This window comes from Hakea prostrata, chromosome 2, assembly GCF_041222555.1.
Source record: "Hakea prostrata isolate BN-2017 chromosome 2, UWA_Hpros_2, whole genome shotgun sequence".
Taxonomy (NCBI): domain Eukaryota; kingdom Viridiplantae; phylum Streptophyta; class Magnoliopsida; order Proteales; family Proteaceae; genus Hakea; species Hakea prostrata.
The window spans coordinates 62,598,465-62,615,472 of NC_142601.1; the positions used below are offsets into that span (position 1 = coordinate 62,598,465).

Below are 17,008 nucleotides of genomic sequence, written 5' to 3' on the forward strand. Positions count from 1 at the left end.
CTGCAAAGGGGTGAAAATGGAATTGTCTCAGGAATTGATTTGGATTTTGGATTCCAATTCAAGCACCAATGATACGGACCGGTGGAAATGCGAATCGATCTGAGCCGATTGATTCGATTCGGTTCAACTACCCATGTCTGATTCGTAGAACAATTATTCAGGACTTTGTTTGGTACTATTTTGGACAGACATTGGTTTTCTCTCTCCGTTTGTCTTAAAAAATCTGTTTGTTTTTCTTTTTAAAAGCAACGTTTCCGCCTTGCATGTGCTTACTGTTACTGCTAACTCCTCCCTTCCCGCCATCTCTGACCTCTTTCTCTCCTCGCTCAATCTCTGTGTATCTTTCTCCCTTTTTGCTTTCCAAAGCTACCTCTTCTTTGAATAAATCAGGTGTGATTGTGAAGCTAACAAAAATGTCTGATTCTACTCTGCGATCCTATTCCTACTCTACAAACTTTCGATTCTTCTCTCGCATCCTACGGTTTATTCAACTGAAGGCAACAAGAAAGTGTGCTAAATTCTCCAATCGATTCGATATGTCCAGAGCCGAAGAAGAAGAAGAAGCGAAGATTAAGGGAAGCGAAGGTGACTGCAGAAATGAGGATGAGCTGATCGTGTTGCAGAGATCCGTAAAGCAACTTCATTTTGGAAGCCTGGACGATAAAGACGTTGCAGCAAAAGAAATTAAGAGATTGGCTGCAGAGGATCTCAAGATTAGGAAGTCGCTCGCTGCTCTTGGCGTTATACCATCGCTCGTGTCGATGCTTGAGTCGGAACTCTCAGACCGCCGGTTACTGGCGGTTCAGGCGTTAATTGAACTTGCTAACGGCAGTCACACGTAAGTAATCTATTAATCATCTATTTGATATCTGATACGTGATTCTCAATTCTAGATTACGCAGCTGCGTGATTAGCGCAACGCGATCCTCGTTCTAGTCTTCTAGAGCAACGGAGCAATGAGATGAGCTCTGAAGTTTACGCCGTAAACAGTACACGCCCTGTGTTTTCTTGGTTAACTTATTCAATTTTCGATTCATACAATAATCTCCGGTAACTGGCGTTCTTCGCCGTCGCCGGATATTCGAAATACCGTATATGCTCTGCCACTAACACTTTCGTCTTCCAGCGATTTTAACTTTTTTCTTTTAATCGGACAAAAGAATCAACAGACCATCCTCGTGAGATTTTGGTTATTTCGCTGGATTTTAGCGAGTGATGGAGACTCTTGCTTTCCTAAAAGTATCGAACTAGCCCTACATTCTTTCCCCGTGAGCGGGTTTTGGCCCCTCACGTGAATGGATTTGGTTTCAATTTCCAAAATATTACCGTCTGTGATTGGCGATAGAGGCGCTGATTTCTTTTTGAGCGGATGTAATCCATCAGAGATTACTCCATTGATTCGTCTGAGGGTGACTTGCAATGTCACAGTATTCCTATTTCTATCTTAAGGACAACATATTCTAAATCAAATAAGGTAAGAACCGATAGCATATAGTGTGGTGGTTCAGATTCCATTGGAGCATGCAGACAATCTTGAAAGTTAGAAAACAAATTTCCTTGTCTTGTTGACTTTTCTATTATTCCACCAAACTGTCTTATTTTATTGTTTCTGTTCTTCGTATAATCAAACCGATCCTTTCTATTAGTACCAATAAAATTGAAACAAATCCTTCTGATCCCTATTTTCAACCTTGTTAGTTAAAGATTGATATGCTTTTATGTGTTGTTTTTCAGCAACAAGGCTCTGATGGTTGAAGCAGAGATCCTCAAAAGATTGCCTGGAACTAACCTTGAGACTCTAGGTGAGTTGACACGACAGGAATTCGCCACACTTTTGGTTTCAATCTCTGCTCTAGCTACTGCTCAGTTCCCCATTTCCTTGACCGAAATGCTTCCATTTCTTATTGGGATCCTTAATTCAAAGGGAAACATTGAAACTAATGAAGCTTGCCTGGGGGCCCTACACAACCTCTCCACCATGCTAGACAACGTAGGGCCTTTGATTTCTAACGGTGTGGTACCAACCCTAATGAGCCTGTGCTTGGTAAAAGAAGCTACGGAGAAAGTTCTTGCGATTTTGGGGAACTTGGTGGTGACTGTAATGGGTAAGAAAGCCATGGAAAATGATCCTCTGGTGCCAGAAAGCCTTATTAAGATTATGACATGGGAAGAAGAACCCAAGTGTCAGGAGTTAGCTGCTTACATTTTGATGATCCTAGCACATCGAAGCTCGGCACAAAGGGAGAAGATGAGAAAGTTAGGAATTGTTCCAGTTCTTCTTGAACTGGCTTTGTTGGGGACTCCACTGGCGCAGAAGAGAGCACTGAAAATTTTGCAATGGTTCAAAGATGAAAGGCAAATGAAAATAGGAGCCCATTCTGGGCCCCAGACTGGAATGATCATGGACAGTTTCCTTATCAATGAAAGAGAGATCACCAGTGAAGGGAATAAACTAATGATGAAGGACATGGTGAAACAAAGTCTAGACAAGAATATGGAATTGATAACAAGAAGAGCAAGAGCTGCTCCTGATTATTTCAGTCTCAAGTCTTTGGATATTAGTTCGAGTTCTAAGAGCTTGCCTTATTAAGCACGCCTACCTTCAGTCTTCATGTAGGGTGCTGTAAATTCCAAAAGCTTAAGGAAACTGAAAACTGATGCAGCATAGAAGACTTGCATGCGTGCGCCGTGCAATATCCCATAGATACCTAAGTTGTTGTAAAGAATTTTTCCTTTTTTAGTTTTAAAGTTCATTTAATAATTTTGATTTCAAGAGTCATTTCTCAATTACTTTAAGGCCTTTTTGGTTACATGACATGAATCCAAGGGATTGGAAATGAAATGAAATTTCAAATCTATAGATTTTTCATGGTTCAAAAATTTATTTTTTTGATTAACCTCAAATCTATCGAAGTTCATAGAGTAGTTCCATCGGGTTACTCCGCGTGAATCCGCAAATTTAATCAATTTTATACTTATGGCATAATTCATGAATTTCACCAAATATCCAAGAATAGCGTAATTCACGTTTTTAGGCAAAAAAGTGAAATTCCTAGATTTCATGAATCCTGGGATGTTGTACAACCAAACATGTATAAATCTCCGATTCATGAATCCAAGGATTTGAAATCTCTGGATTCAAATAACCAAATAGACCCTTACATGATCCGTAAGAAACCTCCTCTTCTGCAAGCATAAATTTCGTTCTAATGTATAAATTAACTTCAGTCACATGGTCCTAATCCTGTAAGGCTGTAATATTTCAATGAAATGTTCTCAAAATTTGACCCAAAGAGAGACACAATTGAATCAACAACCACAACCTTAACCCAACTCAATGGAATTGACTACTTGGATTTGGATTAAATAAAAGAGACAAGAGAAGTGATAGTAGTATAATCTGAGCATAAATGATGGTAAGTGGGAGACAGTCAAAATAGCATTCTGGAAGCATCTCTTTCAAGGGGTTAGTAAGGGTCCTTGTCCTCTAGGCATCTTTATTAGCAGTCATAGAAGCATCTAATCCTAGCACAAGCATAGATTACTACTTGTTCAATGGTCAATTTAGGCCTATCTAGCTAGTTTATCAAAATAAAAGAAAATTTAGACCTATACCTACCTTTTTTTCAATTCCATTCAATTAGGTATGATAACTCTTTCTTATGAGTGTGTCTAAGAGCTTTTGTTAGGTATGCCCATAGCTCCTCAAACTACTTATCCGAAGTCAAGGTTTAAAATATCGATATTGAGTATTATATTAGTCAAGTGATTTTAAGAGACGTATTGTTTAGGGTTTAAAGTATCAATATTGTTTCGTATTGAGTATTATATTGTACTGACCAATGTATTCTAATGTGATTCATTAGAGAGACATATCAATATGCATCCAATATGATACGTATCGACAAACATCATATTGCATCATGGGATACTTTTAATCATGTCTAGGGTATCTCTGAGCTCTTCCATACTTCACTTGATTGACCCATTAACTCAAATTTCTTTCAATTTCAATTTCAATTTCAATTCCATGATGAAATTAATTCAAATATAATGAGGCAAATTGTCTATCAAAGAAGGTGATCACTTAATTCAAATATAATGAGGCAAATTGTCTATCAAAGAAGGTGATCACGGGAAACAACGCACACCTAAATTTCTAGTCTTTGTTTGTTTCCAATTCAGATCATCATGTCTCTGAAAAGCTACATTAGCCAATGGAACACTCAACTCCTCCTTTGAGTAGAGATCGAGGCATTTCAACGCAACTTTATTTTATCCATCTTCATTAATTGTTGGTTTTTTATGATGAATATGTCAATGCATCATTAGTGTATTTTTTTCTCTTTTTTGGTAATGCACCATTAACTTGTTCAAGCAAAAGGAGTTCTTTCTCCTATGATCCTCCAGCCTTGTAACGGAAGTCCACTAGCTGAACATACTTCACAAATTCATCTTGAACAGGAGCACTGAAACTGATAGGATCTCATCATAAAAAATTTGGCTTTCAGCTCCACTAGTCAATAGAAAAATCAACTCTTCGTTTGAGTAGAGAACCGGGCATTTCAAACCAACTTCCTTTTTCCCATCTTCATCGCTTGTTGTTTTTCTAATAAGTCAATGCATCATTAGTGTAAATTTTTTTGTTCTTTTTTGGTAATGCACCATTAACTTGTTCAAGCAATTGAGTTGATGGTGGAATAAAAGTAGAAAGCCTACTATGTGGAATCAAGATATGTTTGGTTGCAGGCCTTGTGGACTCATGGGCGATGTTAAAAGTATTGGTATTGTTGTGGTCGTATCTGGATATTATGGTCGAACCCAAACTGAAAGGTCCGGGTTTGACCTGGTTTATATATTGGGTTTGACCGCTCAAGTATGATTCGAACTTAACTTTGAGTCTACCTCAAAGTTAAGATTTATTCTTTTAAGTGAAATTGAACTAACAATAAAGAGGTTGGTTCCTGACACAACTCTACAACAGGAACTCCTATTTGTAATCGACTTACGAAGATTATATAAAGAGGTATGATTATCTTCATAAGATATGCACTCTTAAGTTATTGAATACATTGAGAGATTGAGCTTCATTCCTTTATTCGTCTGAACTAACTTGTTCATTGGAGACGATACTCAACTACATCAGTCGAGCACATTATTGCAGGTTTGAGCGTTTGGAGCAGGAGGGACCGAATTCTGCAACAACAGGTATTGTATTGAACTTTGTATTGTACTGACTCATTGTATTTAGTGCAATTCGATAGAAAGCTATTTCTGAAATAGGTTTTTTTCCATTATCATTTTTTATCGGCCGGTTACGAGAAGTTTCGGTTTTTATATTACCGAAATAGGCTTTTCGTCTTTTAATTTTGTTTACGTGACGGGAAGTTTCGGTAGGGCATAAGTACGCACAAGCTGTTCCGTCTTTTTAACTCGGGGTAAAGTAGAATCGGCATATTCCAAATTCCAATAACCAACGAAAGAAGGGTTTCTCTCGATTTTGATTTTGGAGGGTTTACACTTTTCAGGGTTAGGGTTTGCGATTAGACAGCCCCAGAATTCTTTTCTTTCAGAACACCATCGTTGAATCCATGGATCTTGCTACCAAGAAGAGGAAGGCGGACGAGAATGGTGACGCCGTTTCAGGTCCGAGGATAACAACAGAGGACGCTCGTAAGATCATCGAACCCTTCACTCAAGAGCAGCTTCTTGATATCCTTAAAGATGCCGCCGCTCACCACTTAGATGTTCTTGATGCTATCCGTGCCATTGCCGATCGCGATCCGGCCCAGCGCAAACTCTTCATCCGAGGTCTTGGTTGGGACACTACCACCGAAGGACTTCGCACTCTGTTCTCACAATACGGTGATCTTGAAGAAGCCGTGGTTATCCTCGACAAGGCTACAGGGAAGAGCAAAGGTTACGGTTTTGTCACTTTCAAGCATATCGATGGTGCTATGCTTGCCTTGAAGGAGCCCAGTAAGAAGATCGACGGTCGGATGACGGTCACTCAGCTCGCCGCTCCGGGGACTTCAGGCCCTACCGCAAATATGGCACCGGCAATTGAGGTGTCAATGCGTAAGATTTATGTTGGGAATGTTCCACCAGATATGCCTGCGGATCGCCTGCTTGCTCACTTCTCGTCTTATGGGGAAATAGAGGAGGGGCCATTAGGGTTTGATAAGCAAACCGGAAAGTCAAGAGGGTTTGCCTTATTCGTCTACAAAACTGCTGAGGCTGCAAATGCCTCTCTTGTTGATGCGACCAAGAACATTGATGGGCATACGTTAATCTGCAAATTGGCGAGTGAAGGGAAAAAGGCGAAGCCTGGTCAACCTGGAGTAGTTGTCGGAGGCGCCCAGCCCCCCACTGCTGCTCCTGGAGAAATCGCTGGCGATGGCCTTGGCATGCCGCCACCGTCTTCCATGCCGAACAGTCTTACTTCTCATTACGGTGGTCATCCTTCCGGTTTGGCTGGTTACGGCGGTTTCTCCGGTGGTCATCAGGGGCCACCACCATTGGGTAGCCATCACCATAATCTGAATTCGACATTACAGTCGTCGATTGGTGCTCCTGGGCTATCTGTTGGGAGTCAGGTTCCATCTTCGTTAGGTGCCCCAGGTGGCTACGGCGCGGGCTTGAGTGGTGGTCCATACGGGGCTTCTCAGTATGGTGGGCCTACTTCGGGAGGTTATGGTGGCTTGGGTGGTACAGGATCTTCTTTGTATCGTTTGCCTCCAACTACGGTTGGGATGCCTTCTGGGAATTATCCAGAAGGTGGACCGTATGGGATGACTTCATCTGCCTATCCAAGCCAGCATAACCCGCCTACAGGGACGTCGCCAGTGCCTAGGGTACCACCCGGTGGGATGTATCAGAGTATGCCTCCTTATTACTGAGGTATTCTTCTTTCTTAGAATTTTTTTTTCTTGCTCTGTTAATTTTATCCCCGTGTTTTCAGTTCGGTTCATTTATTTATTTATTATTATTATTGTCTTCTGGTGCAGTTTTGTTGTGAATCTTTGCCCAGTTTGCTTCTTTGTGTAGTTTATGTTGCTGTCTGGCCTCCTAATGGAATTGTGCCTAATCTACTGCATGAATGATGAATGTAGAGACAATCAGTTTACTCATATATTTTCTAGGGTTAAATGCTCAGACAGCCCAACTAAATTGACGTAAAGAAACACCCCATGAGACAATAAATTTATTTGGAATTCCCTTAACTTCATGCGTAAATTAAACATTAGCCGATTCTATTAGGTCAGTGCAGTTAAGTCATCGTTTAGTATTGCCAAATCCATCTTTTAGTTTCAGGATACATTACCCAAATCTGGTTTTCTTTTTGGTTCTAGTTTTCTTCATCTTTGAAAGATCCCCAGTTGTTTAAAGACTTGATGAGTAAATGATTTTGGAGGGGGTGCATTACATATTCACGTGTAACTATTCTGGGAAGCTGGTGCTGGGTCTCTCAGAGACCTTACATTTTTCAGCGTTGCTACTGTTCTTATCTTGTTTCTTCTTCATTGCCTACAAGAGTCACCAGCCAATCTCAGATTCAGAATTCCTTTCCACCCTCTGCATTGAAGACTCACCAGCGAATCTCAGATTTGGAATTCCTTTCCACCCTCTGCATTGAAGACTCACCAGCCAATCTCAGATTCGGAATTCCTTTCCACCCTCTGCATTGAAGACACACCAGCCAATCTTAGATTTTGAATTCCTTTCCACCCTCTGCATAGTAGACTCATGAACATTAATTGAGCAGCGAACCAAAGCATTTCAAGCTTCATAGCTTTAATATGGGTGGTGATGGTTGAAGAAACAATGTTGGTTTGGAATTTAGGTTTAAAGGAGGAGATGGGTAGCGTTGGTCACAGTTGGGGTTTTGGAAATCAGATGGGAAAAATTGCGTTGGAGGAGATTGGTTTGGTTAGTGAAGCTTGAGAGAGGATAAATAGAAGATGAGACAAGAATAATAGAAACTATGAGTGTGTAATAGCAGAGGGAGACATACTGTTCTTTACCCCAAAAGCATAATAACTACTGGTCAGGTCCTTCATGGAGAAGAAATGAAGAAGATCAATGATTGTTTTTCCCCTGCCTCATAGAGAGCATGCCACTTTTCTTTTTATTATTTATTATTTATTTTTACCAGACTTTGTCTTCTCCACTTCATTCTTTAATTGAACTAAGTTTGTGATATGGCTGCATCGTTTGAAATGGTTCAGACTGGTAGTTTCTCTCTCAACTGAGAATTTAGTCGGCACTAGTAATGCTTTGGGGGTGAAACTTGCTCGGACATGAGAGCTCTTCTGCCTGGATCACAGGTTTTCTTGAAACATTTTTGGTGTTCCTGCACAATGTGGTAGAATGCCAAGTCTCATGCAAGAAATAGAGAGAAAAACATGCAACTAGGAAAAAGCAGTAGAATAGGGGGAAGATGGATCCCAAGAGGTCAAATGAAAACCAACTAATGGAATAAGTCCCATTGGTCCCTAGGTCTCCTCTTTCCAAATTTGAAAAAAATTTACTTCCCTTAAGCAATTTAAATTCCACAAAACTCTGGCCTGGGATTGGTCTCTGTTGTAAGTTATGAAAACACATTCAGATCTGGCTGGTTGTTGTTCTGCAGAATCCCTGTAGTAGCATAGTTTAATCACTGTTTGACATCAGTTTTGGACAATCAGCTGTTGCATGAAAGAAAGGCAGAAGCTTGCAACGTTTACCTGAAGTTTTGTGTCCAGGCTAGGTCCCTTGAGAAGAAGGGGGCGTAGGGGACAGAGCAGAGAGGTGAGAGGAGGGAGGAGTTACATGCGATGCCACTACAGCATTCCTTGAAGAAGTAGATGTAAAGTAGTAGATCAAAAATAAAAAATTATAAAAAAGGATAGAGTCAGTAATAAAGGAGGGTTAAATGGTCTTTTTGAGTAGACTTTAAAATTGCAGTTGATACATTTAATCTCGTGGGTCGTCTTGAAATAACTCAAAATGCAACTGGGATGTCCGAGCATTTAACCCTATTTTCTGTAGTGGGTGTTGTTTCCTCTAATATTGACTGTAACACCGAAAATGGTGAAGATGACATCAAAGATTCAAGTATCTTTGACCCCCTGTAGGATTCGTAAGATTAATAACATGATCTATTACTCTGTTGAGAAACTGTTGATTCAAACCCATGATATTCTTCAGCTCTCATATTTAATAAGTTTCATTTGAATCTGATTTTAAAATGGGACCTGTATTTTTTACGATTTCTGAAGTATTACCTTTTTGTTGGATGTAATTGATGTACTAATGTTTGTGTTTCTTATGCTTGGCTTTCTACCTCTTTTCCTGAGCTGTGTTTTTTTTTCTCTTTCATGGCTGGTCTGTTTTGGTTGGAGTTGTTGATATATGTTTTACTTTTGATGGTATATTTATGTGCCTTTTGGGTTTCATATTCATTTTTACCATCATGTTGTCTCTTCGTACTCTTTATCCATGATAATTACTGCAACTGTACTTGACTTCACCTCGGTTATTTATTCTGGGAACTAGTCAGTTGCATTTGTCTTATCCTTCTGCGCCCCTTTTGTTTTTCTTTCTCTTCCTCTCTTCCAAAACTAATAGTAATTTTGTTTGCCATGGTTCCTTGGCTTGTGTAGAATTTTTTGATCAACTATTTTTGTAGTTTTCTGGCTTTATGTGCTGATGTTCCAAACACCTGCTTGCTGTACTTTGCTTTGAGTACTGCAATGTTGCCTGTCTCCTTGCTATTAAATGTTCTCTTGATCCCTGTTTCTATTGTCTGATTGGTGTCGCTTGAATAAATTTTGGTTTGTCTGCGGTCTTTGTATGTTAGTTTGTCAATGCTGACTTGTGTCTCATTGCCTTATCCTTTGTTTTTGTGTTTGATATATCCTCAAAATTGGTAAATTTGAATTTTGAAGTTTGTTTTTGGCATAGTTACTTGATTATGCTTATATGAGTTCATAAGAGATAAATTTTTGACATGGGGTACTTGTGTGAGTGGGATTTCTGTGTGTTGTAACCTACTCACAGTGAAGCCCCTAACTATATATTTTGGTTTGTCTTATGAAAACATTTAAAGTTTTCCTTTCTTTTCAGTTTGATCATGACAATGCAATGTTTTATACATAGTGGGAAATAAGGGTCTCAGTTTTCTCCTTTTTGGAGTCTTGTGATGTTGTTTAGTGTTTGTTGCATGGTAATATATGTTAAAGTTTATGGTTATTTGCTTGGAACCCGTATTAGATATTCTAGAAAATGCTTTGTCTGGAAGGTGATAGCAAGTTCAGTGTCTATGTGATCTTGCAAACCTTGGTCCTGATAAGGTGGCTAGGAGGGCTGGAGTGATAATAGAAGTATGGGGCTATTGGATTTATCATTATAGACATGACTATCTTTGGGAGCATTGAATGTTCTTGGTTTAATGTGTCATCTAGCTTGCACCATGATTTTTCTACTGTTGAACATTGTCCATCATTTTCGTTGTTTCTTCTTAAGTTGGATTTGTTTATTCGTAAGTTCCATGGTTTTGCAATTGCAATTGTAATCAATGGTTGTTGTCATTTCACACTTGTTGCTGTAATTTATTCCCATAACTGTCCTCTGAAAGTTTTCAGTTCCTAAATTCACATTTTATACTGTCAGTGTAGGTTAAATGGTCAACGGTACATGCTTGATGTCCTAATTTTCTGATGTTTTTTATGGTTTGATTGTGACCGTCAGTGTCCTTGAGTTTTTGTCTGCTTGGAAGTGTTTGCTATTGAGCTGCCTGTAACTATTGATTATTTGGACTGCTTGAACTGTTGTTTAATCATATGATCGTGTTCCAGGGTTTTCTTTTACCTCTGAAGTGGTCTTTTTATTTTGAACTTGTAGCTCGAATACCTCTTTTGTATGTTGAATGTGGAATGATGGATTGAGTTTGAATGGGTGTTTGATTCAGGTATTTGACAGCTTCTTGGGCGCACATGCTTTAAATGCTTATTGGTGAATTGCAGACAATGTAAACTCTGGTTTGATGAAATGGTTGGCTGTACTGTTGTCGCCGCTTCTCTTCTGTGCCCCTTTAAGATGTGGTTTGCTTTTCTGTGGCTTGTAGTCAATATTGGCAGCTAGGTTAGTTTTAGTATGCGGAAAGTTCTCTACCTATTTGTAGGAGCCATATGCTACATTGCTTTTTAATGTATTTGAACGGTAAAAGGTTCTCTGGGTTCCTATTGATGGATAAAAATATTATTACATAATTTTCTTCGTGTTGGCATTTGCGTCGTGCACAAGTACGTGCATTTATTCTTTTAGGTTGACAAATTTTGAGGGTTTTAGAACAACAATTGGCTTGGTGGACTCATTTTTATGTTTTTTCTTTTAGTGTTTCTAAATTAGAACTTTCGAATATGTTCTGAGGTTAAAGATTTAAAAGATGCTTGCCAAAGGTTTTTTCCCTGATTGGTGGTACTTACCCTACCCTACTTTACCAAAGGATTTTTAATTGTTTGGTCATTACGAACTATTTGTATTTTACCCAAGGATTTTATTAATGAGTTTCTTGTTTAAATTCATTATCATCAGAGTAATTAAGAATATCCTAGCTCAGTGATCTTAATGCATGGGTTTTATTGTGTAATTACCTTGTCGGGTGTGCCATATATCTTCTAATTATTTTTTTGGCCTATGGTGTGGAATTTCTTGATGTGGACTCTTAATTGGTAATTCATCTAAATGTCATGTAATTATTTTTCGGCAAGTTTATTTTTGCATCTGTCTGAAACTTTTTTCCTTTTGAGTTTGAGGCTACTAATCTTTGGAGAATATTTTCCTCGAATCTCTTAATGCGTTCTCATTGCCACTGAATGTGGTGTACAGTGTCCTTTAATAATGAGCTTGGGGGTGTGTGTGAGTTGGGTACTTGAGTGTTTGCTTGCAATCATCACTTGCATTGCCTAGTACTTAAGTGACTTTGTAGTTTATTAAAGTTTTGAGGTAGAAGTTAGTTTAAATTGGGTACTTTTGTGAAGTCGTAGCATTTGAAAATTTGAGGTTAGTGTAAGCTGAGTTGGGATTGGTTGGTTACTGCATTTGGTTTCCAGGTGATGTTTGATGTGCATTCAATTTGTTTGCAATTGAACTTTGTGTCTTGGTCCGGTGCATTAAAAATTTCATCATTATTGGCAGTAAAGCTAAATTGTTTTTCTTCTGCCTTTCCCATTCATGTTACGTGTAGGCTAGAATGAGGTTTATTGTTGGTCTTTGCCAATATCAATTAGCAATCCTAATTTGCTATAATGTTCAAAGGATTGTGTACTAGTCTTTCTACTCTAAAGTTTCTTAAAATATTATTATATTTTCAAAACCTAACGTTGGGATGAAATTGTAAAGAAAATTTGCAATAAGCTCCATAACACATGTTGAAACCCATTAGATTATTTACCCCAAAAGAAAAAGAAAAAACACGAGATCAATGTTTCTTCTAATTGTAGTTTCTTAAAACTGAAGAGGTTACTTCCTGTGCTATGTTGTAATGAGTTTTCATGTGTTCTGGTTTTTGCACTAATATATGTCTCAGGGACTGATGTCTTGGGACTGGGAACTGACTATTATAGTTTGTGTTCTAATGCTTTTTATGGCATTGTTCCTCTCGTTGACTAACTATAATGTGCTTAATTCTGACAAAGGTAGGAAGGGGAAGTGGAGTTTTATGGTTGTTTCCTTTTTCTTAAGCCATATTGTTGGGAATGGGGAATTTTTGCTCTCTCTACCTCTCTCTTATTTTATTTTGGGCTGAGGGTTGGTGTGGGGGTGGAATGAACGGCGAGTGGGAGGTTTTGGTTACTGCACAATGAACTATGCAATAGTTTTGCTTCCGTGCTTTTACCCTGCAGCCAGCTTATGTGGTCACGTCTTGAGTGGTTAGACCAGCAAAGGCATGGATTGACGTTGAAATTACCCAGTTTGAGCAGCTCTGTGGAAAGTGCAGGAAAATTTTAATTAGATTTGGCTTGCCCAGATGAATCTGTTTAGATGGTGGCAAAGCAGGGGATATATAAAAATGATAGCAAGATATTGTCTACTAGATATGCTTTTTCCAGAACTCAGACCCGAACTTGTAATCGAATCTTTTACTGATTTCAGCGTTAATCATTTTATGTCTGGTGGCATCTCTTATCAAATGGATTGTTGTGAGATATTGCATGCATGTATCTCCATACCCCAAGCTTCATGTGGGTTGGCAAATAATTTTTTTGTGGTTGCTTCCCAATTTGATGGATGCGGAAAGTCTGGGTTGTAAATGTTTTCAAGCAATTCTTAAGGGTGGTGGTTCGGTTTCCGGTTGATTCAAGTATTGTTTCTAGTGGATGTTCATCAAAGAATCATATCGAATCCTATTAATGGATAAAATAGTATCCAAAAGTTTATTTTGTTAATTATACTTCCAAGAAAGTTCAGATTGTCTTTGGGCATCATCGCGGCGTTGAATCATCCAGTGATATAACAAGACAAGATTCAATTGGTTTCCGGTGAACTGTGTTGATTAGATAGAAAGAGCTGGTTTTGTATGAAATTTGATAATCGAGTTTTACTTATTTTTCAATGAAGAGAAGTGCCCCCAGGATGCATCAACGGATTTACCCAACAGAAAAATCTTCCCAATTAAAGTACTTCATTAAAGTTGGGTGTGAGGGTGGATTAAAGTTTTCTTTTGGTACAAGTTGGGTGGATTAAAGTTATCCTATGCCCACCAGGGGATGATATACTCATTGAGAGGTTCCTTCTTGATATTTTCATAATTTACTGGGGTGGGCATTGTATTACTTCCATTACTAATCTCTAAGTTTTTCTTTTCCATTTCTCAGATTATTATATAATGAAACTTTTTAGTAATTTGAAGGTCTTGTGTATCAACTATAATTATCTAGTTGATCCTTTAAAAATATGAAAGGGTCGAGGGCTTAAGGGAATGGTTTTTTATTTTTTATATATAAAGCAGAAGAGTTGATTGAAAAAAAAATTAAAAAAAAACTTTTTGGGTGTTTTTATGCTTGAAAGGTGTAAGCGAATGTCATGACCACGATTAGCTCTTGAGAGATAAATAACATAACCGGTGAAGGTTAGTGGTTGTTGACAAGGGATAAAAGGTCGTCTTCTGTGCATGCTAGTGTATCATATAAGGCAACATGTGGATTATACGAAAAAGAAGTTAAGATTTGAAAATCAAATTTTTTTTTCTTAATATAAATTACTTAAAGGTAGTTTGAATGGCTACAGCTTCTTATCCGAATAGACCCAATGGCCTGATTTTTAGAGTTAGAAATTAACCTATTACTATGCATGTCCATAGTTAGAGTTTGTAGGAGGGTGGGGATTTAAAGTTACAGATCGAGATAGTGTTTGTTTCAAGAAGAATTTTTACCAAAATTGGGGTAGAATGGGGGCCCAATATGGACTGATCTAGTTTAGATAGTAATCGTACTACTATCGATTGATTGCACCATATTTCTTTGATGTAGACTTGAAATTTTTTTGCTTGCTGCAATCCCTCCCAAATTGCCATGAGAGCTGCCTCTATTTCTTCACCATCCTTTTTTCTTCCATTGCCTAACTTTAGTAGGTAGGCTTCATCCGCTTCCGTAATAGCCCCCATGCTTCAGGCTGATTCTCCTAGAGATTTGTGATGTACCCCTAAACACAATAAAATTCTAACATTAGTATTACAAATCACATTTACTTCATTAGTGCTCTTTGGAGGAAAATAATAGTGTTCCTGATTTGATTCATCTACTAAATCCACAAAACCAGTTTCCAATTGTAAGCTATGTATCCATGTGTTGATGCTTGTGAGAACTCTATATGGATTTGGTGATTATTTTTTGAAAACTAAACTATTCCTTTCTACCCATACAAAGTAGCATGTAATAATGAAAATGGAGCGACACCACCGCTTTGTTGTGTAGTCCAACTCAGCATTGTTTAAGATCGTAATGCCCCAATTGGTAATTGAACTTTCTGCTATTTATTCGGTTCTAAGTCCAAGTCTTCCAGTCGCCATATGGTTTCATTTTGTGTTTCAACAAAGCCCGCATGTTGGGTTCACCACCAGCCATTGTGAGAGGACGGCTTTCATCAGTAGTCCTGCATTCAGTAAGCGCCAAAAGAAAGATTTAAATTTTGGGTGGATGGGTAATTTCCAAAAAATTCTCCACCATGTTGAGGATTTTGTTGTGATTGGTTGGTTATGTATTATCAACTCTTTGACTGCTAATTTGGCGGTGAATTTCCCGGTTGAAGAGGTCGCCGAAACCTATTTATCATCTATAGATAAAAAGATTGAGGTTATTAAAAATTTGATTGTAGTTGTGGAGAGAAGAGAGATATTTCTTGTCTGTCTAAACATTTTGCAACATTTGTGCGACAGTGGCCTTTAGTGTCCCATATTTCCTCCTCAGGATTTTGTTCTGCAATGGTGGCAAACTGTTGGTGCCATGGATCATACCAAAAGAAGGTGTTAGAGCTAATTCCAATTTGTTGTCTTACCATTTATTACAAAGGTGGAAGAATACTACAAATACTCAAATATCAATTCTAAGTGAGAAAAAATCCCAATTGTGAGATCTGTTTAATTTGTGCTGGCCATGTTTGAAAATAATTAAACACTTCTCAACTCCCCCAGTTCCCTTTTTCATTTGAGACTCTTTTTTCTCCTCTGTAGTTCCTCCTCTCATTTGGAAGCCTACTAATCAGAATAAGGATATTTATTCTCTTCTTCTTTCATCAAATAATTAAACAAACAATTCATGATTTCAGAAATAGAAGGAATGAGATTTGGTTATTGAAAGAATCTCTTATATTATGTTTCAATAAATTAATGGATATCTACATGGCAGATAAATAAAACAAAACTTATAAGGGGAGGGCTTTAATTTCATTATAGGTTTAGTCTTTGCTTGCAAATTAGAATACTCATTTTCATCTTTTGAACTTCATACTCTTCAGATATCGGTTAAGCCCTCTCCTCCAAAAATCTGAGCAGTTGGAGACTTCTTGAGCTTGAAATTGTTGAAGAAACAAAAGAAAGTTTGGTTTTAGTTGCTGGAGCCAAAGCTCTAAGAGAGAAATTAGTAGCGAAAACGACGAAATGTCCCCCTCAAAAACTCTATTCTTCAAAGCATAATGAAAGTATATATACACTGTCAACATTGAATTAGACAACAAAATTTTCATGTATATTTCACATCAAAAAAGTATAATTGATCTTTTGTGACCCAAGGGGTCCTTAACAATACAATTACATGTTGAGAATTACAATCAATCAACAAAAGTTCATGTATATTTTGTTTACGAGATTTGTAGTATTTGATAATCCACTAGCCCAATTGGGAAAACATTGGGATAGAGAGGATGTATAAAATTTATGAGAGGCAAATTTAAATCTTATGACATTTTAGTGATTCATTTATAAAATTTTGAAAATTAATATATTTAGTAATATTAATTTCACTAGTAGATTTTCGGTCAGAGCAGTATATACATGCCAATATGCCATAGCAATAGGTGCATTAATAATCTACTAAAATTGAGGAGTTTTGGTTAAGTATGATTTTCTACGTATAGGTTAGTAATTATCACAATGAGGAAGATGTTGTTAACCAGCCACATGGTAAATTGAATGCAATCCAGATGGAATGTTATGCTTTTTTAGTGGATTACATGAGAGATTGTATGGAAAGTCATGTTTGTTGCAATGGTCAAATGCTCATTCATTTAATGATTGACCATGGATACAAGCCCTTGTAATAATTCTCATTTAGTTTGTGATAGATCCAATTTAGTTGGGATTTCCTACATTTTGGTTGTATATGAGAAATTGTCTAAGCCTAAATAAAAGTGGTTTTTCTTACCCAGAAAAAATCAAAGTGGTTTTCAGTTTAATGGGTTGGAATCGAAAGATAATCTCATGGGGAACTTGGATTAAGTTCAAGTTGTCATTGATAAACATTGACCAAAT

At 37.8% G+C, this 17,008-nt stretch overlaps 2 protein-coding genes across 2 annotated transcripts; both read left to right on the forward strand.

The window, feature by feature from the left end:
• The first annotated feature begins 291 nt into the window (after positions 1–291).
• On the forward strand, positions 292–2,803 carry LOC149025530 (U-box domain-containing protein 45-like). Its single transcript, XM_089143135.1, has 2 exons — positions 292–838; positions 1,735–2,803. Exons 1-2 carry the CDS (start codon positions 414–416, stop codon positions 2,588–2,590), a joined length of 1,281 nt encoding a protein of 426 aa, XP_088999261.1. The 5' UTR covers positions 292–413; the 3' UTR covers positions 2,591–2,803.
• A 2,646-nt stretch (positions 2,804–5,449) lies between these two features.
• On the forward strand, positions 5,450–12,903 carry LOC149025531 (UBP1-associated protein 2C-like). The gene is made up of 2 exons (XM_089145742.1): positions 5,450–6,900; positions 10,952–12,903. Exon 1 carries the CDS (start codon positions 5,592–5,594, stop codon positions 6,897–6,899), a length of 1,308 nt encoding a protein of 435 aa, XP_089001868.1. The 5' UTR covers positions 5,450–5,591; the 3' UTR covers position 6,900; positions 10,952–12,903.
• The last annotated feature ends 4,105 nt before the right edge of the window (positions 12,904–17,008 follow it).